We start from the raw sequence: 21,884 nt of genomic DNA, 5'->3' as shown, positions 1-21,884 counted from the left end.
AAGCAGCTGGTTTAATAAACTTTTGGTTTTTGCAAAACGTTCGAATAGTCTTCTCTCTTTTACTACTCGTGTCAGGTTTTTTGCTTTGAAATATTTCTTAAGGCAAAAACGATGAGGCTTCTTCTTAACAAGGAAATACGAAACAGATATAACTACAAAAAAAAAAAAAGAACTGGAAATCATAAACCGCATCTAACCAGCTAGTAAAAGTGCCGTATAAGCGATCACATAGTCTATTTCAGTTTTGCTCTTAAGGGTTTCAATTTGTACCTTGTAAATCATAAAGGAGCCTTAATAATCATTGCTGAATTAAGCAGACTATATGGTTCGCACGTGACAAATATATGATCCTCACGTGCAAATGAATTGCAGGCCAGAAAGTACTAAAATAGTGAAGAATAGTTCTTCGACATGTATTAATGGTTAATGCGACGTTGGAGATTGATAAGCGGGATGTGCTACAGTGACACAAATGGTGAGCATTAAAACATTGCCTTGGAGTTACCGCGAAATTGCCGCCTTCCTGGTTAGAGAAAAAAGCAACAGACGGACAAGGGAACGTGGGAATCTCATGCGATTTAATTGTAAGAAAGATGCTTGTGATGGGGGTACAGTGATGAGTAAATATGATGAATCAAAATGCTGTAAAATGAACGTTTTTTTTTTTTATTTTTTAGTTCTGTTTAGTTTTTTTTTTGTTTTTTTACTTTCTGCTACCCTAGCATTTCATCCATAGGTTCACCTTGGCTATTTTTCAATCGTACCACTGTATACCCCGCAGCGCTCGGAGTCGCGTGAGGCAGCTGGTGCGGTAGACTTTTTCTTCGCTGACATATGACTTCTTGTTATTGATCGGGTATTCGAAAAATTGCGCGTAGCTTGATCACTTGATGGATAAGAGGATGCGACTTTCTTCTGTCTATGAATTCGTTCATGCCTGTTTAAATTACTTTTCACATTAAACTCTTTATCGCAAAACGAACATTTGAAAGGTTTCAGATTTGTGTGGATCAGCAAATGAATCTGTAAGGTACTTCTTCTAGTGAAACATTTCCCACAAAGTGGACAGATCTTGGACACAAAGATGAGCCGGCGGTTACTGCTTGTTTGAGACGGCAATATTGGCGGGTATTTCAGTATGTTTTCAGTAAATTCCCCCTTTGAGTGTTCATTTTCATGTTGCTCGCTGACCTCTAGCGGATCATTCAAAGCGTGCGGCTCACAATCATCAAATCCAGAACTCTTCATGCTGCACGAGCTCGAGGATCTGGACGTCAATAGAGGAATACTTGCAGAGTATTCCGGCGACGACTCGTGCAAAGAGTCTGCAATGGTGGACCCAGGGCCAATAGTGCTGATTTTGTTTGATTGGCACGAGTGGCTTCCTACCGAACTCGTGCAGTCAGTCTCCACAAACGATGCCATTTCATCATGTAAGTCATTAAGGTACTGGAAGTCGAGACCAGTATGCGAAACACCTTTGTCGGGCAATACCCACGGATAGCTGGAGAACGTACCAATGAAAGGAGATACCTCTTGTGGATATATGAACTGCGACATTATTGTTTGACTGATTGCCGCCAAGGTATATTTTTGTTTCGTTGATCAAGGAGCTGTACGAGTTTGAGGAACAATTAAGGAATAACCACAACAGCTTGCTAAAATGATGGGCGGTTGTGAAATCCAAGCAACGAGTACTAGTAGTAACAAGGAATTTAAAGATAAATATTAACAACAACAAACAATAATACTAGCAACAATTACAACAACTGTGATCAGTCAACAACAATAATGGGTTAGCAGCGTTTATGATGATGATAGCAAAGTAAAACTACTTCAAGATACTACTAAAGTAGAACAGTTAATTGGACAAAATTTACTGTTCAAACCCCTTCAGTACTTATATATTGCAAAAAAAAAGCAAGAAGTATTTTAGTCTGAATTTAGGTGGAGTTTAGCGATAATTCCTACCTTGAACTAGTAAAACCATAATAAGTTTCCTCAATACAGGCCGTATTGTCTTTTCCACTTACAATGGGACTAATGTTCTAGTGCTATCCATGATTACTTAACTTTGACGCGTATCTCGTTTCAACTAGGACTCAATAAAAAAAAATTACCAAAGGGGCAATCTCGCGACAGAAAGGGCTGCATTTAGCAGCAGTTAGCGATGATTGTAGTTAATATGGCGCTCTTAGAAACTTTGAAAGGCCTTTTTGTCGATCTAATGTGCGGATAAGCGTTACCTGTAACTCTTTCCGGACACCTTTAGGGCGGTCAATTGTGACGGATCATTACATTGAAAAAAACTTTTCCTACTAAAATCGTTTTTGCCAATCATGCAACTCCGGTCATTCCTTTAGATTGTGCAAAGTGGAGACGGGCATACGGGAGGTGGCAGATCGAAGACAGGCGTTTTATTTTTTACGGTCGTAAGTTTGCCCAAAATAAGGACGAGATACTAATTGCGTGTAGAATGTACAGTATTAGCGTGTTTGTAAGAGTATAATTAGCATAATATTTTCTTCACGGTTTATGTTATACTTAGACATCTGAAATCGCGGCTAGCGCTGTTGTAGTATATGGCTGCTTGGCGTGGATCAAACAATTCAGATTGGCATTTCTTATTAAGTCAAGATTTACCCGAATTCACTATACACAGGGTTTTCTGGACAAACCCAGCTCTTACTATTACTGTGGCTGAATTACATATCAGTCGAGGAAGATTTTACCTTACAAGGCTGTGGCAGATCTGATTCTTACATGACCTCATCTAGGATCCAAATACGCAAATAGGGTAACTGATAGTGGCAACTGAAATTTCATGACCATTTACAGCGTTAAGTGCTTTGTTGCTAGAATGGGAATTGCCTAAACGGCGGCTAGCACCCTTTGCCAAAGACTTCTTTGCCAATCAGGACATGCAAGTTTATTGCTGTTCGTTATCGGCTTATGCAAAGCCTAAGTTTGTCCTCTGTTGCGTTATCTGCCGATTGCAACACGTGCTATTTTTCTGCGATAGCGATATAAAGCTGCATAACATTCTCATTGACTTTATTTGCCAACTGATTCCATAAAAAATTATCGCGGACGTGGGTCTTGCTTGAAATTCTTATGTCGATAGCCGCTGATCCATCTTTCCCCTATAAGGTAATATGGGACAAACAGAGCGCGTCGTGAAATAGAACATTGAGTCACAATGATGAAACTGCGAAAGGTTAAATTGGAAAAGGGATCTCGGCGGATGGATGCTTCATGGAGAATGCCATGCTTTCGAGGTCCGGGAACACATTTCGAGGTCGAGTTGGCTGTGAGGAATGATGTATCAAGGCGGCAATAACAGCACGATAACCAGGTTTAAGCCAACCGGCGGAGTGGTTATTGTCGCATGTATCGCATGTATAGCGGAGTAATTAAGGGATGCGCATCAATTCTGATCTAGATCACGTGGGTATGTTGTCCGCTTATGCGATTCCCAGCAAAAAAAAAATTTTCATCGATTTCTGGAATCGGGGGTTTTCGAACTAAACTCGATCTTGAAATTAGCTGTACGAAAAGTAGCTCTTCTGCTTCCTCTTTAACAGTAGACATCAAAAATAGAAGCTTACTGCCTCAGCTGCGACATTGCCAGTCATACACAAATAAAGATACAGGTAACAGAAAATGGCCCAAGATTCTCACATCCCGGAAGCTATTAGAATGGTCTTGATGGGCCCACCAGGCGCTGGTAAGGGTACCCAAGCTCCAAACTTAAAGGACAAGTTCTGTGTATGTCATTTGGCAACCGGTGACATGTTGAGAGCACAAGTTGCCAAGAAAACTCCTCTAGGAGTGGAGGCTAAGAAGATTATGGACCAAGGTGGCCTTGTTTCCGACGAGATTATGGTTAACATGATCAAGGATGAGTTGACTAACAACGCGGAGTGTAAGAATGGTTTCATTTTGGATGGTTTCCCAAGAACTATTCCTCAGGCTGAAAAGCTTGACGCAATGTTGAAGGAACAGAACAAGCCGCTGGACAAGGCTGTTGAGTTGAAGATTGATGATGAGTTATTGGTTGGAAGAATTACCGGTAGACTGATCCACCCAGCTTCAGGTAGATCATACCACAAGATTTTTAACCCTCCTAAGAGAGAGATGACTGATGACGTCACTGGTGAGCCATTGATTCAAAGATCCGATGACAATGTCGAGGCCTTGAGAAAGAGATTGGATGCCTACCATGCCCAAACTGAACCAATTGTCGAGTTCTACAAGAAAACTGGTATTTGGGCCGGCATCGATGCTTCTCAATCTCCAAGTACTGTTTGGTCTGACATTCTAAAGGTTTTGAGAAAGTAGATAGAGGCCATTAGCCACTGACCGCATATACGCCGGCACTGGATGAAGCTATGATATACGTATTATTAGTTTTAGCACAGTCACCTGTCTATCTTATACATTAACTAAACGTTTTAATATTCTTTACGCGTCACGTAGGTAGTGATTTATAATATAGATCTTTTAATACTGTACATGAAACATAATAATATTGGGTCTCGAAGACATAAAACAATAACCTGCAAACGTCAAACCAGGGGCTATAGCAGGGTGTGCCACATCAGAACCGTCTATGTTTCGACTTTTTAATTTCAGAAATGTCAGGGAATCCTACTCTGACGACGATGGTGCTATTGGTCATGAGGATAAGGACTCCGAACATCAGCACGACTCACCTTCCCCGTTAACCAATTTAAACCGCGAGAGCTCTTATGCTACCATGCATGGAAAGAGAATACTTAAACCTTCTTTCCCCCCTGATTATAAACGAATAACTAAACACAATGACTACAAGAGAATGAAGGCTATGGCTTATAGAGAGAGGCTCGAAGAACTTAATGAGTACAATACGAACGATAGACTGCCAGGGAAAGAAAGTAAATCCAGAATTGATGAACTTGGGCTCAATATATCGCCTAACTCACTTGCAACTGCTAACAATGAATTAGGAGCAAGAAAATCCCGTTCATGCCTTTCTAGTCCAATAGGCGGTAGGTTACGGCCAATGGCTAGAAATATTGCAGTATCGAGATCAGTTGATAGCTCACCAAATAAGAATACTCGTAAAAATATGCATTTATACCATAGACGGACTTCAGATAGTCATAGGAAGGATACGAATATCGCACAGCATCACAGTGAAATATCACCTCGATTTCTTAAGGCTCTGGGGTTAAACTTGAGAAAAGAAAAACCTAAAGCAGCAACGTTAACTGGCAACTCGGTAAATACTATGGCTGGTGAAACCGATATACCTGATTCTGCACGGTATTATGCTAAAGATGAGGTAAGCAATATAAGTACGGCAGATTGTCCGCGCCCTTTTCTGAGGGAAGAAATTGTTAATCCCAAAACGGCAATTACAAAGGTCCATCATCCATCACAATTTGGTGGCCGGAAGATAAGATTCCCCATTTATAAGTCTTGCAATTCTCCTGGGAAAAGATCCAAAATCAAAGACCATAAGTCTCCAGCACAAAAACAAAATGTCTCATGTCAATTGGCTACTTCTGGTCTCTTAAAACTGCCTCTGTCGTTGAAAAGGCCTGAACCTGAAAACCATATAACTGAGAATCCGACAGGTTCTTTTGAAGGACGTCAGGACCATAGAAATAGAGCTCCTTCTTTTGGAGTTCCTCTTCTGCCGATTGAGGAATCTGCTACATCCACCCTTGCTGACAACTCATCTTGTGCTGCTGTTGGTGATCTACATGAAGTTTCTAACTTATCCATAAGTAATGTTACAACTCCAACAAGACTGAAACAACTATATGCAAACAGACTAATTGATTCAGTCAATATTAGTGGCCAACTTCATGTACAGGGTATTGATGGTGCTCCATTAGAGGACGATTCATCAATTCTCACTGATACCGACCTGTCACCTTTAGTTAAAAGGTCTCAGCAAAAAGATGCTGAGGTAAAGGATATAAAACAAGTTACCTCAACCAAAAGTAACTCATCAACTAGAGGCTCTCAATTACGGGGGATAGAAATTCTACAAACTCCAAAACGTAACTTGCGTACTCGATTACTAGATACCAGGCTAACGAGATCAGCGTCTACTTACTCACCTAGAAAACCTTATGAATTAAACTTCCATCAATTACCTCGTCCTAACTCGCAATTGATTGATTTAGGCTCAACTGAAAGGTTACCTCTAGCATCTAATAGGCCTAATGATACGTCACTGCCTTCTTCACCATTCGGACGTCACAAAGATCACATGACAGAAAACGTTGTGAGGATGTTCAATAGTCAGCCTTTGATGGGAACAGCAGGAGCAATTGGTTCTGAAGACTCTATTAATGAAGCGAAATTGTCAGAGACGACTCTTGGTTACCTTCACTTCGATTATTCGGATCGATTACATCAGATTGCAACTCTACACACACAACCCTCTTTACCAGTGAAGCAACTGTCCAATACTAAAGAAGGTAACAGCTCATCTATCTATAAAGAAACTAACCAGAGCGTCGAAGGAATACCCTCGTCTATGCCGCTTTGTCAACTCCAGAATTCCAATATAGTCGCCACCTCAACACAAAATCAGGTTCCACAGTTATCTACTGCAGGCGTCGCTGACTTCCGGGCGAGTGAAGATGCAGAGTTAACTTCAAGCTCAGATTTTGATTATTTATTAGAGGGCACATCTAGAAATATATCTTCCCGCCACGAAACTGTTCTGATCAGGAGCCCCACTTCGGGATTCGATTCTAATAGCGGGCATTCGATAACAAAAGTGGATTACAATGCAATGGCTGAAACTCCCAAGAAACTCACTCATCCGTTATCCACACATAAGTTAAATGATTCTCATGGAAAATATGACCAACCAACTGATGTGGAAGAGCCAAACATAATCGAAGAAGTTCAGAAGATAGAGTCTCCCACAGATGGTTGTATTCAGCTTCAAAAGGAAGATAGATTTGAGCGAGTTGACGCTGATTCATCCTATATACCAACCGACACTGATGATCCAACAGTGGTGCGGTATGATTCCTCACAGCAAATGATTGACGATTCTAGTAAATCACCTAATTTTAGACGGTTTCAAGATAAAAAGCTTGAGATAAATCAATTCCCAAGTAGCCCTAATAAGGTAATTATGCAGGACAGTAAACTGGATGTGGATGTCGATATCGCTTCGGCTACAATTCCCCTGGAGTTAAATAATTGCAACCCTCAATTTTCGAGGGCATCACCTTGCATTAGTGAAGATTCAGAATTTAGCGCAATAGATCGCGTATTTGAAGTTGTACCTAAACAGCTTATCCACAGATATACGATGCTTTGCAAGTCTTTGGCAGCAGAAGGCAATATAGAGACAGTTACGAGAACGTTAATGCAACTAGTTCGTGTTGCAAATAGTGCGAAAAAGGATGAAAAAAAAACTCCTGTCACAGGGTCAGATGGGTTACTCCAGTTATCTCACACGACTACTGTCGATCAGATTCGGATCTGCAAACTTTTAGATGACTATATTACTGGTATATGTGTACAAAGGAGCCCTTCTTTATCCCCTAATGTTAGTGGATCTAATGAATCATCTATAGCATCATTTGATGCTGAAGAAATTTATGATAGTCAGGCGATTAATTTAAGTGCAGACAATACTATTTTACGAGAACTTTATGGATCATACGTAATAGGGAATATAGGTTTCACTCAGCAGGATTTAAAGTCAAAGAGGAGAGCAGCCAAAGTCACTGACTTGAAGCGGAAAATGGTTGAAATCAAGCTAGAAGATGTAATTGAGACTGGAACTAATAATAATCTGTCTATGATTCCTTCTTCTAATTTGCAAACTATATGTGTCATTGATTCTGATAATGAAGAAAGGTGGTTTGGAAGCGAAGAACAAGAGCAAAACTGGCAATCAAAACGAACAGTTCCAGAGAGTGAGACACCTACAACCAATGATGTTGTTTTAGCCGAGAATTCTACTTTGGGTCCAGATCTTTCGAGAAGAAAACTCGAAAGACGGCTGTATAACAAACTGAAAAAGAAGATTAATTCTGTTGATTCTTTCAGCAAGAGAAACCTTATCCAGTTCATTGAAGATGGAATTTGCGATCATACACCATTATGCAAAGGACCATTTGTAACGGTCAGTAATAATATCAGTAATACCGGCAATTACGAATGTAGCGCTATCTACCACTTTCAAAACCCATCTGCAATCATATATCACCGAGAAAACAATTTACGCTACCCGTCGGTCGAAGAATCAATTCCTTCATCAAAAACCGCTGACTTGGAAAGTATTCGTCCTGTTAATCCAGAGGAATCTCTGCCAGTTGAGCCTCATGCCCAAAAACAAGACTGCAATATTGTTATGGTAAGAAACCTGTCCGCAAATTCAGCTACTGCTATCAACCCTAAATCTCAACCAATCCAGGATGTTGCGAAAAAGGAGAAGATCTGTCAAGAAACGACCAACGACTTGGACTCAGCTCCTGATCTTGATGATGATGATTTCGCCTTCGCGGACTTTGATGTTTCAAGTTGCGAAGTGATCTTGGATCGTTGCGAGCATAATGGATTTCTAAACGAGTTGTTTGCAGCTGGATTTCAGACATTAGGAGCAAGAATAGTCCAAGAAGCATCATGGCGAGTCCATAGCCAAAGTAAATGCGTTCAATTTTATGATGGGAAGACCGTACACCCCTATACTTACCGATCACTTATAGAGCGCATCCCTTCCCTGCAGCGAGATGCTAGGATTGGCAGCCTAATTGAATCGTGCTCTTGCATTAATGAATCCAAGATACCCCAGATCAACAAGATTAGTAGCATTCCACCAGAAAAAACTACCGAGACTATAAACTTTGATTCCAATCTAAGGCGTAACCATAGTGTGGGAGCACTAGAACAAATTGAAATGGAAGTGGTATCTTCACTTTCAAGCTGCAATACCCCCAGTCGATACGACTCGGATTTTGGCATACGCGACTCCAAAATGGGTCATGCAATCGAGGCAATGAATTGTCTTTCACAATCTGAAACCCCCAGTCCAACAGATGGTAGCCTCGACTACCTCAAGGGGTGTACAGTTTGGATTGATCCTTACCAATGCTGTAATACTCCTAAACTAAATACTGAATGCACCTCAATTCTAAAAATGATAGGAGCTACGGTAAAAAATGATCAATCTCTATTGAAATCCCAATTTGATTCAATTATAGACGGTATCTACATTCTATCTGGAACTAAGAAAGAGATCTGGTCATACCAACAAACATTCGAGTACCTCAGACTACTACCATTAAATCTTTCCCATTTCTGTGAATTACTTAGCGAATACAACTCCAACAAAGCTAGTATATCAGAAACACAATCTTCTTCCAAACTTGACAAAACGTGTGACTTATTTTCTTCGATAAACTCTATCTGGAGTAAGCATAAAGCCTATAACGAACGTTGGTTACAAGACGCCCTAAAAAAACAGAATCAAATCATTTCCAACTTTTCTAATGAGAAAGAACAGGAGCTGAAGAGCACAAGTGGTTTACAGTCTGCTATTTCTGCTTTATCAACGGAGGTTATTAATAATCAGATTGAAATCTCGTCTTTAAAGGGTCAATTACTTAATGGACAAAAGCAACTTGCAGAGAAAGACAAGAAGATTCAATTGCTGCTAAAACGTTTACAACTGGAAATTGAGAGTAACTACAAGAAGGAGAAATTATTATTAAACCTACAAAGAGATTAATGCTTCTTTTAATGGCATGTTTTATGTGTTCTTTATGTTGAGTTTTATGTGCAAGCCTTCCCATTTTTCATGATTTAGATTTTATGCAGCGCCAGAAAAAATTCCCCGTTTAATCAAATTGGGGATTTTTTTTTAGGAAAACGAGGACCTTAATACCAACTAACGTGGGTTTGATAAGAATAAGCTGCTAAGAGTACCAATTGAAAGCCAATAGTACTATGGGTCGGCGAAAATCTTATTTATCTATTAAAGGCTTTAAAGAAGCAAGTCCAAATGGCACCCGCAGCCCTTATAATGGAAATCTACCGGTGAAGCAACCGAAAGTACTGCATAGATTGCTATCAATTGATGAGAATGATAGATTAGAACTGTTAAGAAAGCTTAAAAAAAGATCTAATGATCAGCTATTCTCTAAGGTATCGTTACTTAGGGAAAAAGCGCCTTCTAAGATTAGAGCTAGCTCAAAAATGGTAGACTGTTTGTCAGATGGATCTAGATTTAGTGATATAAAGGACCAACACTCATCTCTGTTGGCAACTTCAACGGTTTCTGGCTGTCACAATTCAGGTTTGAAATCAGTTTTGCAAAAGTCCGCGATAAATGGTCAAGTTGAAATATCTGCTGGTAGTCATGGCAAGGTGACGAGTTTGGAGACAGGTAAACTTAGACTTGGTAGATCGGCAGATGGTGCCATGGAACATTCGAGGCTGCGAAAATTTACTTCAAGTTTTAGACAGAGAGAGAATATTAAAGGTAAATTGACCGATGATAGTCATTGTGATGTCAGTACAGGGCGATACATGCCTTATTCTAGATCTAAAGAGCAGGATAGGGATATAGTTCCTTGTTTGCAAATCACTGAGGCTCCTAAGGTCCAGGAAGGTCTCTATCAGGGTATTTTGAATAGTGCCATACCAAGGGACAGTACGTTTATGAATTCAACTGGTTTGACGTCTGATACTGAAACACTAGATAAGAGCAACGATCGCTCATCATATAATGCATTAAACAACATTCAAAGTCATGCAGCACTTCCTGACCTTCGGACCGATAAGGGTGGATCTGCTTTCAGGTCAATTTCTAAGCAGCAGCCTGTCGGGAGTATTCACAGGATCTACTCCAGCTATAGATCGATACAAGCCAGTACTAAGTATGATTCTAAACATAGTCGCAGTCTTGAAAATGGAGCAGAAAGAGAAGCTGATTCATATGTAAACTCATCGCCTTCATATGGCAGTATCGATAGCATTCCAGCTAGTACTCCCAAGGCAGAAGTTGAAGATAAAGTCCATAGATTCTGCTACAAATCGAAGCGCAGTAATGAAGGCATAGCTGCTTTGCGAATAGCTTGCTCTGGTGAACCCAATGATGTTCAGGATAGGCTTAGCAATGGCTGTTTTGAGCAATTCAGCTCCCAGGTTCATGATCCATGTAAAGAAACCAATGCATTCACGAGCGATAGTTTTTCCTACCCATACGATATAAAATCAGCTTCCTTTGGGGTAGCAAAAGGACATGTTATGGCTACGAATATCCGTGACGGTAATCTGAAGCCTATAATACCGCATCCGATGCGGCCAGGGACGGTTTACAAGGGTCCAATAACCCCATCAACTTCACAAGACTCTCCCTTGGATGATAAAACTGATGGAATAACTAATGGTGATGTTAAAGTATTTAATAACTCGGAGAAGTGTTGTCCAATGAGTCCATTAGACGATAGCCAGCAGGCTGATAACTCTATAGTCTCTGCTGAAGATTCAACAAATTTGGAAATCGTTAAATGTAACACTATGCCAAGATTTAGTGATCAAAGGCAAAATCCCCGCTCTAGTTTTAATAACAATGAAGTTTGCAGAAAGCAACAGCATAATTCCATGGCTACCACCGATGTTGCTTTGCCTTCCCCCGCTAGTGATAAAAGTATTCAGAGTTTGAATCTGTATACAAAACTCGAGGATACAGAACCTCAGATATCAACAAAGAATAATATATCCGATTATCATTCTGACAATGATATCCCTCTCAAGGATTTCTCCATGAGAAGTCGTACTAGACACAAGCGCAGAGTTAGTTTGAATTTTGCAATGAAGGAGCCAGAAAAGTACATAAGTAAGGCGACAAAATCGTGGACATTTCTCTCAAAGAATCGGCTGGTCCGTTTACTAGGTGAGAGTTTAGTACCTCATACACCATTTGCTTCAGATTCTAGTGTGAGCTGCTCAAATAATATTTGTCAGGGTTCTAATTTTGGACAATTTGATATCCGCTCCTATCAGAAATTGCCGCCAAGATTGCTATACCTGGATCTTTATGTATCCAAGAGAAAAAATAGTGACCATTCGCAATTTGCAGGCATACGAAGTGGAAGATTTAAGAAAGGACATTCGAGCTCATCTGACACATATGGTGAGCAACGAAGATTAAGTTTTGAACCAGAGAACGATATTTTGCAACCGTCAACAGATCCTGAAACTATTAGCCAGGATCCTCCTGAGATCGTGAAGCTACAGTCTCAGATTACGACATTGGCAAACGATGTCATGAATTATGAAGTTCAACTTGCATCATTGCATGGCCAACTGGTTGCCAAGCAGAACAAGATCGACCAACTAAAAACTTTACAACTCAAGTTATTGGAGGAGTTGGATAGATCAAGTAAAACAGCAGAGAGCATACGGAAAACATTGGAAGCCCAGGTGGCAGCTGCAGCTGCAGATAAGGCTGCATCAGTTGAACATTACAAAGGTCAAGTTCATGCTTGTCATGAGGAAATTGATGCCTTAAAAATCGAGCTTGATGAAATGAGAAATAGTCCCAATGTATTAAAGGCGACACTGCTTGAGGAATTATCAAACTTATATCAAAAACTGGAGGAAAGGATAACAGAGCTTGGTACCTTGACTGAGAGTGTAAATATCAAGATTGACAAGTCAAAAGAATTGCAGTCGCGCTTAAATTCATCAATAGAAGATCACCCAAAATTTATTGAATTGAGGGATAATTATCTGACTATGAAAGGTAAACTGGAATCCGAACTGCAATACTCAAAAATGCACCACTGGAACCTGAGGAGAGAGATAATTCCTAAAGAGAAAAAGCTTAGCGAGCAGAGGGCCCTGCTGCTTAAATATCAGCAACTATGTTCAAGACAGAACAAAGCTGTACTCTCATTACAGAGTGAAATGATTACTATGAAGGGCAAAACTGAGGAGCTGCAAACGAAATACAAGGACCAGATTGCTCAGACCGAGGTTTGGAAGGAAAATACGATGAAGTATAAAGTCCATAACGAGAAACTGGCAAATGAAAAAAAGGAGCTAGTTGAAACAGTTGCAGCATTAACTGCGAAAGTAAATCAGCTCATTGCGAATAAAAAACTAGATAGGCTGCCATAGCCTCCTTTATTCCGAATGAAGAAAACGTTAGAAATTTGTATTAGACTTTATATTTAGTTCGATTGTCTGCATATATAGTACAATATGATCGAAATAATTACGTGAAATGCATTACATACTGTCAGCGGAGTCGCTGTCATGATTTTCCCTTTAAAACATGCGATTTTGTTAAAACTATTACAATTTAAATAAAATTCCGCATAAAATATAAAATTATTAAACATTGGAGGTGGTTTTTCTGCTGAGAACCTAATTACATGGCATTTTAGTTTGTTATGTGGCTCCATCATTTATCATTCCCTTTAATCTTTCTAAATCCGAATCAATGCCAGTAGTACCAGAGGCCTTCGAATCTGTAGCACTAGAAGCTTCGTGGAAACAAGTGGCATGGAAATATTTCCCATTGGACTCAACACAGTTCTTCCATATCCACTCCGACAAATCTTCATCATACACCGCAGAAGTAACTTCAGTGCAAATAGAGCACTGAAATGACATATCTGGAGCACCATCTGGAACGACAACATACTTCCTTTGTATTTGTAACTCATTCTTTGCTTTATTGTCTGATTCTGCATTAACAGTAGATTGGTTCAATGCTACCGATATATTGTTACCCTTGAGTGTATCAACATTAGTAGATACAACCTCTTCGTCTTTGAAATGTACCCACTGTTCATCATTCAAATACCATGTACGAGACTGAATATTTTTCGTTACAATATTGTTAGACGCTTGAGTACCCTTAATTCTTTTATTTACACGGAAGTGCCAATCGTAATGCTCAATTTCTAATTGGTGCTCGTCAGGAGTATTACCAAATCGAACACCACATGTCGTACATTTAATGGGTTTTGCCCGATACAATAATTGGATCAGCTGCTCAGTCAGTGCAGTATGTTTCTGCATTATCATTTGCTGAGAAAGCTGTAAGTTTGGAGTGTTAAGCAGATCTAAATTCCTGGTAGCATAATATGACCTCACATCACCGATGATGTCCTGCAATAAAGCAAATGGAGGTAGCCTGGTAGCATCCTGAGGATTTATGGCCTTTTCTAATTTTGATACCAAAGTAACAATTGACTGCTCTGGAGGCTCATAGAGCAACTCCTTTTGCTTTAAAGAGCGATATAGTGATTCAACTTTAGAGACCTTCTTGGTGGTCTGCGTTGTTGCGTTGCCGTTACTGGAGGAAACTGTATCCAGAAACGTCATGGATAAAGTAGCATTACCAAACAATGATGAACCTTCGTATGGCTGCGATAATGGAGGTGGACCAGATTTGTCATTAAGCTGAAGTTGCATCGGAGGCGGTTGTAGCTGTGCTGACTGATCTTGTACTGGAAGATGAAGGTGCTGCTGATGCTGCTGTTCTTGCTGCTGATGCTGTAGCTGCAACTGTTGCTGTTGTTGTTGCTGCTGTTGTTGCTGCTGTTGCTGCCACAGTATTTGCTGTTCTTGAGCAAATATCTGCTTCAGCTGCTGCTGAACCTGCTGTAAAGCTTGAACAGGAAGCTTTTCCCGCTGTAACTCCTGCTTCAGCTGCTGCAGCACAATTACTTTTGTCTGCAACTTAGCATCATTTGGAGACTTGTTGAGCCTTTCCTGTGTAAGAACCGTCAATTTATCGATTTCCCTCAATAGCAGCGGTACAGTTGGTGGCGGTACTGTCGATTGTGCTTGTTTTTGATGAAGAGAACTAGCTTTGATTAAAAACTGCTCGATTCTTTCTAAACAATCCCTATCAAAAAGAAGTTCCCCTGTGGGTAACGGCACCATCCATGTCTTAAACATTGATATAAGCTTAGTCCTTGTTACATTATCAACAATCAAGTAGGTTTGTCTATAAAGTTGGGCCAAATTCCTACCGAAATATATTGTATAAGGAGAACCAGCATTTTTGCATATTGAGTCTAACGCATAGAATGAGTAAAGCTTCTGATTAGGTACACATTTGGCTATCCTTGATTCCACAGCGTCCACAAACCGTTGTGCGTAGGAGATATTTTCTTCTGCAATCTTCGTTAAATTAGTGATGATAGGTCTAGAATTGAAGGTAAGATCATCTAAAATACTGACAAAATCCTTCAGAACTTTGTCATTAACACCTTCCATCGTCTAGTACGTTATTTATTTACAGATAAATACATAGACACTCGAATCCCTGATGTGTCTGAAGTGAGTTCAATGTCTTCAATTATAGAGTTGGTATTATAAAGCGTTCAATTTACATTTTCAAGTTTGAGAAGAAACGCATTTATCATATATCAACAAACGAAATATAAATGTAGACACACAACTCGAGAAATAGAGATAAATACAAGCTTAACAATAGCTAGAATGGTTTGAACTCTACAGCCAAGCTGCTTTGATGTGCTTAACTGTTATATGACTTTAATCCAGAACATCACTATACACGCATAAATAAACGTGATATACACGTGACCAACCTGAATGCAGTTTGCTTGAGTGAAATGGTCTGTAGCATAGGGGTATGGAACTATAGCTGATTAGTGATCGAAAGGTGTCTTTTTATTTCGTATATTTGTTATTCCTTGTTGTGTCTGAGATCTAGCTCAGCCGTTTTTCGTGAAAAATTTCACCTCATCTCATCTTATAACAGGAGCCATTTCACTACATAGCTATCGTCACATTACTTGGCTAGAATATATTGTACCACTTGGGATATTACTGATGTCGAACGATAGGAAGCAGTCGGGATTGGCTCGTGTTTTTGGATCTGCGTCTGCAGCTGTACTAGAGCTAGCTGTTTTTCACCCAGTTGACACTATTTCGAAAAGATTAATGTCTAATCAAACAAAAGTGACTTCAGCAGCCCACCTAAATGAAGTTATTTTCCGTGAAAATGCTTCTCAACCACTTTTTAAGCGTATTTTTACTCTATTCCCTGGTTTGGGGTATGCTGCCTCTTACAAAGTGCTACAAAGGGTGTATAAATACGGTGGTCAACCTTTCGCGAACGAATTCTTGGACAAAAACTTCCGCTCTGACTTCAATAATGCTTTCGGCGATAAAACTGGTAAGGCATTAAGATCTGCTACTGCTGGTTCTTTGATTGGCATTGGTGAAATTGTGCTCTTGCCTTTGGATATATTGAAGATTAAAAGACAAACTAACCCTGATGCTTTCAAAGGAAGAGGTTTTATTAAGATATTGAAGGACGAAGGTTTAGGTTTGTACAAGGGGTGGGGTTGGACCGCCGCAAGAAATGCTCCGGGATCCTTTGCATTGTTCGGTGGTAACGCTTTCGCCAAGGAGTACATTTTGGGTCTAAAGGACTATTCCAAAGCTACTTGGAACGAGAACTTCATTTCCTCTATTTTTGGTGCATCAGCTTCCTTAATTGTATCTGCACCACTTGATGTGATAAAGACTAGAATCCAAAACAAGAGTTTTGAAAGTTCAGAAACTGGCTTTACTATTGTTAAGAACACATTGAAGAATGAGGGTATTAGCGCTTTCTTCAAGGGGTTGACTCCCAAGTTGCTAACAACTGGTCCAAAGTTGGTGTTTTCCTTTGCAATTGCTCAAACGTTGATTCCAGTGTTTGACAACCTCTTCAGCAAATAAGACTTCTCCATAGTCCAATCCTGTAATATGTAAATACGAAATATACCATTGTTAATAAATGAAGTTAATGTAAGTGCCAATGGCACAGAGACCTCAATTAGACTACATATTTAGTGTTATTTTACACAATTTGTGGGTTCGGCAACCTCCTGAAGCATGCTATATGCTTATCACCCTTTTTCCTTTCTACTTTCTTACCTTCCTCGGTAGAATGCGTCATAATTTCCACACATTTATCCTCGGATTCCCATTTCTGGTCCATCCGTTCAAATAAAGGATGCATCTCCAAGTGCTTCACCATCCATTCATGTAAATCGAGGACATCAGTGATAGTATAGATTATTCCGCCTTCACGTAGAACGTATGCATAATCACTCAACAACGTATTGGTAATAATTCTAGCTTTATGCTTACGCTGCTTGAAGTGGGGATCAGGAAAGCAGAAAAACATCTTTTCTAGTTGACCTTTTTTGAAGAAGTTAGGCAGGAATTTCATTGCATTACCTCTCAATACACTAATATTTTGGTAACCCTGAGTTTCTAGGTGCTTGCCTCTCAATGCAAGGATTCTATCTTCAACGTAGTTCGTAACTTGAACACGAATTTCCATTCCAAGAGCCAATTTATCTGGGAAGGCGGTAGCAAGATCAACCAGCAGACCACCGAATCCACACCCGATGTCAGCTATAGTGACATCCTTCGTCATTTGTTTTGTATCTTTATCATAATAGTGAGGATACAGCTTAGACCAGTCCATTAAATCAGGAGAAACCGGGTACTCCAGCTGGTGATCAGAGAATGGATTAGAATGAGCTCTTTGTCGGTAATACCTTTTCTTTGGAAGCTCTAATTTGTCGACCTCGACTGTACTGTCATCAATTTTAACATGTTTAAAAACTTTACGATTTTGCTCTTTTTCAGCACGATACGCCTTACGCCTAGACGCAGCAGAACTTTCGAATGACATGATAATCAAAGGTGGCTTCAAATTCAGCGAATAAACCTGTTAGTTGACCTCATCGCAGTCTCGTTAAATGGACATTCTAAAATTTTGCAAGTCATGATACACGAAGCTAATAGCCATGTTCAAATATGATGGAATATATACAGGTCTAACTAGAGAACTATTGGATTACAAATGCCTTATGCGTTACCGTGGATTTAAGCATCCTTAGGTGTCTCTTCCTCAATTTTCTTTTCTGGATTAATGTTGTCCTCATGAGATTTTAAGGTCAAGTATAGAGTTTTTGAAGCCGATTCAAGCGTTCTAACCAAGCCTGCAGCGCCCATGATGTTCAACAAACCAACCAGTTGAGATTGTAACTCAGGCTTAGTAGGTAGAGTTTTAAACTCATTTAATTTGGCAACATCAAAAGTTTCCGTTTCCACTTTGGCACCCACAATAAATAATTTATCTTTTGATCTCTCAAGAGCTTTCAATAACTTAGCGATGTTCTGTGGGTTTGCCTCTTTAAAAGAAATTGCTGCAGTAGGTCCACGGAACAGTGGTAATAGGGGATGTTTCCAGTTTTGTTCTCCCTTACGCACCTTGGCTGCAGGATCGGGACGGTGACTGTTCCTTAGGTATACCTGGAATAGATTATTTCTTAGTACAGTTACCTGGCCGTCTAACTCGCTTACTAGGTTTCTCAATTCGAACGATTCTTGTTTCATTAAATTGTTGCGGTGTGCAAATAGCACTATCTGATTAGATTCCATTAAGTGTTTATATCTATCAATCAGGTATGTCTTTCTGGAGTCGACAGGTTTTACTGTATCTCTAACTGCCGAAGAGTACAATCTCATAGGCCCCCAGCGGGCCATCAGCTGGAACGGCGAACCCAAGCCCTGTTTTACGGATGGAAACAGATATTGAAGCATTTTAAAAGTGCAATAGTGATTGGACAGTTGCCAGCGGCTAGTTATCGACAATTGGATTCCAATGTAGTTTTGTTCATGGCGTCGCTGATGGTCTTGAGCTTGATAAATTTTGACATTGTGCACCCATACACCAAGGATCACATGAAAAACACGTGTCAGATAAAGCACGTGATTTACTTCCAAATTTGTTAGCGAGTTAAATACTAACAATCGTCAACACGTACAGTGCAAGCAACCAAGCAAAAGGATCACTATAAATCTCCATAAACTTGGTTTAGGACTATCCGCTGGGTATTTTGAAATGGACGTATCGCCAAATCGTTACGCACCTCATTTATCAGAATTCTACTCGATCTTCAATAATCCAACCGATCAAGAGGCGGAACAGAAATGTAAAGGGGATTCAAAAGGTGAACAAAGTGTGGAGCCGGATTTCAAAAGTACAGCTTTTGGTTCTCCTGGTACAAAGGCTCCAATATTGCTGGCAGATTGTTCAGATAGTTATTCACATTTTCGGCGACCATCTTCTATAAGGTCAACAACTACCTCAATGGCAGACTTACAAACTTTGGTTACCAAGAAGGATATGCAGAAAACCCATGAGGTAATGAATAAACTGGTTGAAGAGGTTGGGGAGTATGCGAATACGCTGCTTCAGAATGCCATGCAAGCTAGTAATGTTGCATTTGCATTGGAAAATATTGCACACCTTAAAGGCTGTAATGATGATTCAGCGAATAAATTTATCAATGTCAGTGGAGTATTCCATCTTTTAGCGAATCATGATCGTATCATAGCCAATTTGGTTACAGAAACGCTGGCGCCGTCTTTAAAGAATCGGACCACAGATTTCAGTACAAACTTCAAGGATAACGAGACGCAGTTCAAGAAGAAGTTCAAGGAGGAAACAGTAAAGCTAAAGCTTCAAGAAGGTTACAATATGAAGTTGGCAAAGCAGAAAACAAGAAATATTTTCTCATACAGGGAGAATCTAATGAATATGCAGCAGTTGTTGGATTCACTAGAGACGTTGAAACATGATTATTACCAGGAATCGTATGCTCTGGTGGAGGGTTCGTGCCAGGAGGTTCTTAAAGACATGGCGACATTGACTAGAGCGCAAGTGGAAATAAGTGAAAACCTAGCGAGGAAAGGATGGTCTGGGGGTGGTCTGGACGATTTGATAGTTGATGCAGAAGATCCTTTTAGTAAGGACAAAACAGATGATGAATGTGATGATTCTGATAACTACCAAATAATTAGAAATGAACTGAATGATACAAATGCCTATAGGAGTATAGCCGAAGATATAGTTGCGGGAGTCTATTCAGGCTCTGTTTCGAGCGATAAAACTGTCAATGGCGACGGCAGACATGTTGACGATTCTGGATTGGCAACAGTCGGTGAAGTAACCTCAGATGGTAGATCAGAGCAGGAGACATCGTCTGGGGAATCAGCAGGAAATGTAACCATAACCCATTCTAGTCTAAAAAGCGGTAAACTAAACGAAACGGATATTTCATTAAATCTAACTCCTGCAAAGTCCATCGAGGAAGATTACTCGTATTCACTTCCATTGGCTGGTTCCAAGGGTCACTTACATGATGATCGAAATAGTAAGAAGAAAAACTCTGGGGACATTGATCAGTCTTCTGACCAACAGATCGATACAGAAGTATCAGGTGAACTTACGCCAGCAGTTGATCGACTGGACTTAAAAGACTTAAAATACCTTGGGCCAGAATAGTGATTATTTATTCATTTGATAGGTTATTTTAGGTAGCGTAGAATATTCTCATTGTTTAAAAATATTTTATACTAGCTCACTTGGTGCGAAATAACAGTATAGCATATAAATAGACATTACACATAATATTTTCGGTTAAAATTATCAATTCTTCTAAAACTGTCAGCTAATCTTTATATTTTCCAAACTGCAATATCATCCATCCCATGGAGGAAACAGCTGCACAATAGAGCTCGCTAATATGGTACTTGTCATCTGCAGTTATACCCTCACCAGCGCCTAGCCCAACAACAATTGGCATAAAGTGTTCCAAAGTTGGATGTGCTGCTGCCAGTAGTTCTTTCGCTGCCAATCCAGATAGTGTTTTGTTTAAGATATTTAGCTTTTGACCATTATTATCAGCTGTTAATATAATATTTCTCAGCGTATTGTGGAACTGATCAACATACGGAAAAGCCTTCTTTAGAGTCCTCATTGTCTGTAAATGATACAAATTATGAACTGACATACCTGATGTTAACACCAAGCCTCCCATCGATCTGTACTTGCTTAGAACCTGTCCAAGTTTATACTGTGCTTCAAAATCGTCACTTCCTAGCAGAGAAACTTGTACCAAAGGAATATCCAAATCCCAATATGCGTCCTTAGGTTTCGAATCGGAAAACGCAACCTTCAACGGAACCCAAACTCCGTGATCTAATCCTCTTCTAACCAATTTTGCGCGCAATCCATCGTCGGAACTGTTAATGGTCTTGGCGATATCCTTCGATAGAGCAACATTACCCCTAGTATGGAATTCCTCCTTATATAGCTTGTCAGGAAACCCGTAGAAATCGTAAATAAGCTTATTTTCTAACGGATCAGCTAGCTGATGGTCTGACCTCCCAAGGCCACTGAACCCTTCGCTTCCCTCGGCGTCTGGCGCCGATTCTGGCACTGAAATTTCAACTAAGTTACACCCTTTGGACTGCCAGTGAGCTGAAACCACAATGAGAAAATTAGGCTTGATTTCATTTCTTATGAATTTTCCAATGCTCTGAGTTGTCTTAAATGCACCTAGGTCACCACCAAGATCGATATCACCATACATAAATGTCGGGCCACCATGGGATAAGAAATAAACTGGCGTTGTACCCTTATTCCATTCAAAAAGTTTATCTATACCTGTTGATATACTACCACCCTTACCAGCTTCTTCAGACTTTGTGTTCATGATATTTTCCTTTTTTAAAGCAGAGGAAGATGCAGTCTTAAACCACTTCATGTAAGTTTCGCTGGCCAATAACCCTATAAAAAATAGTATTACAGCGTATATGAAAGATAAATTATTCATACTTTTAAAAATCACCCACAATTATCAGTACATGATCTAGCACAATTTAGGGCTTATTTTATATGTCATTACGGCCGTATCTTTTACTTAGTAAATTATCTTTCACACCTGTCACCTCTTAGTAATACAAATTTGTTAAATACTATAAACCGAGATCCTGGCTACCAGATGGACCACGGG

General features: G+C 39.8%; 10 protein-coding genes across 10 annotated transcripts; 5 read left to right on the top strand and 5 right to left on the bottom strand.

Annotated features, from left to right (window-relative positions):
* Positions 1 to 747: 747 nt before the first annotated feature.
* Positions 748 to 1,560, bottom strand: AW171_hschr85031 (C2H2-type zinc finger protein; the record flags this gene model as incomplete). The annotated part of the gene is made up of 1 exon (XM_018134467.1): positions 748 to 1,560. The coding sequence occupies one exon, from the start codon at positions 1,558 to 1,560 to the stop codon at positions 748 to 750; it is 813 nt and encodes a 270-aa protein (XP_017989956.1).
* Positions 1,561 to 3,663: 2,103 nt separating this feature from the next.
* ADK1 (adenylate kinase ADK1) lies at positions 3,664 to 4,341 on the top strand (the record flags this gene model as incomplete). Its single annotated transcript, XM_018134466.1, has 1 exon — positions 3,664 to 4,341. The coding sequence occupies one exon, from the start codon at positions 3,664 to 3,666 to the stop codon at positions 4,339 to 4,341; it is 678 nt and encodes a 225-aa protein (XP_017989955.1).
* A 271-nt stretch (positions 4,342 to 4,612) lies between these two features.
* SIR4 (chromatin-silencing protein SIR4) lies at positions 4,613 to 9,754 on the top strand (the record flags this gene model as incomplete). Its single annotated transcript, XM_018134465.1, has 1 exon — positions 4,613 to 9,754. The coding sequence occupies one exon, from the start codon at positions 4,613 to 4,615 to the stop codon at positions 9,752 to 9,754; it is 5,142 nt and encodes a 1,713-aa protein (XP_017989954.1).
* Positions 9,755 to 9,972: 218 nt separating this feature from the next.
* ASF2 (Asf2p) lies at positions 9,973 to 13,152 on the top strand (the record flags this gene model as incomplete). Its single annotated transcript, XM_018134464.1, has 1 exon — positions 9,973 to 13,152. The coding sequence occupies one exon, from the start codon at positions 9,973 to 9,975 to the stop codon at positions 13,150 to 13,152; it is 3,180 nt and encodes a 1,059-aa protein (XP_017989953.1).
* A 273-nt stretch (positions 13,153 to 13,425) lies between these two features.
* On the bottom strand, positions 13,426 to 15,267 carry PCF11 (Pcf11p; the record flags this gene model as incomplete). The annotated part of the gene is made up of 1 exon (XM_018134463.1): positions 13,426 to 15,267. One exon carries the CDS (start codon positions 15,265 to 15,267, stop codon positions 13,426 to 13,428), a length of 1,842 nt encoding a protein of 613 aa, XP_017989952.1.
* A 579-nt stretch (positions 15,268 to 15,846) lies between these two features.
* On the top strand, positions 15,847 to 16,743 carry GGC1 (Ggc1p; the record flags this gene model as incomplete). The annotated part of the gene is made up of 1 exon (XM_018134462.1): positions 15,847 to 16,743. One exon carries the CDS (start codon positions 15,847 to 15,849, stop codon positions 16,741 to 16,743), a length of 897 nt encoding a protein of 298 aa, XP_017989951.1.
* A 121-nt stretch (positions 16,744 to 16,864) lies between these two features.
* On the bottom strand, positions 16,865 to 17,710 carry TRM8 (tRNA (guanine46-N7)-methyltransferase; the record flags this gene model as incomplete). Its single annotated transcript, XM_018134461.1, has 1 exon — positions 16,865 to 17,710. One exon carries the CDS (start codon positions 17,708 to 17,710, stop codon positions 16,865 to 16,867), a length of 846 nt encoding a protein of 281 aa, XP_017989950.1.
* Positions 17,711 to 17,904: 194 nt separating this feature from the next.
* Positions 17,905 to 18,624, bottom strand: MRPL11 (mitochondrial 54S ribosomal protein uL10m; the record flags this gene model as incomplete). The annotated part of the gene is made up of 1 exon (XM_018134460.1): positions 17,905 to 18,624. The coding sequence occupies one exon, from the start codon at positions 18,622 to 18,624 to the stop codon at positions 17,905 to 17,907; it is 720 nt and encodes a 239-aa protein (XP_017989949.1).
* Positions 18,625 to 18,925: 301 nt separating this feature from the next.
* On the top strand, positions 18,926 to 20,371 carry IVY1 (Ivy1p; the record flags this gene model as incomplete). The annotated part of the gene is made up of 1 exon (XM_018134459.1): positions 18,926 to 20,371. The coding sequence occupies one exon, from the start codon at positions 18,926 to 18,928 to the stop codon at positions 20,369 to 20,371; it is 1,446 nt and encodes a 481-aa protein (XP_017989948.1).
* A 166-nt stretch (positions 20,372 to 20,537) lies between these two features.
* Positions 20,538 to 21,704, bottom strand: AW171_hschr85022 (DODA-type extradiol aromatic ring-opening family dioxygenase; the record flags this gene model as incomplete). The annotated part of the gene is made up of 1 exon (XM_018134458.1): positions 20,538 to 21,704. The coding sequence occupies one exon, from the start codon at positions 21,702 to 21,704 to the stop codon at positions 20,538 to 20,540; it is 1,167 nt and encodes a 388-aa protein (XP_017989947.1).
* Positions 21,705 to 21,884: the final 180 nt, after the last annotated feature.

Source organism: Eremothecium sinecaudum, chromosome VIII (assembly GCF_001548555.1).
Source record: "Eremothecium sinecaudum strain ATCC 58844 chromosome VIII, complete sequence".
Taxonomy (NCBI): Eukaryota; Fungi; Ascomycota; class Saccharomycetes; order Saccharomycetales; family Saccharomycetaceae; genus Eremothecium; species Eremothecium sinecaudum.
This window is presented reverse-complemented; position numbering and strand designations above follow the sequence as displayed.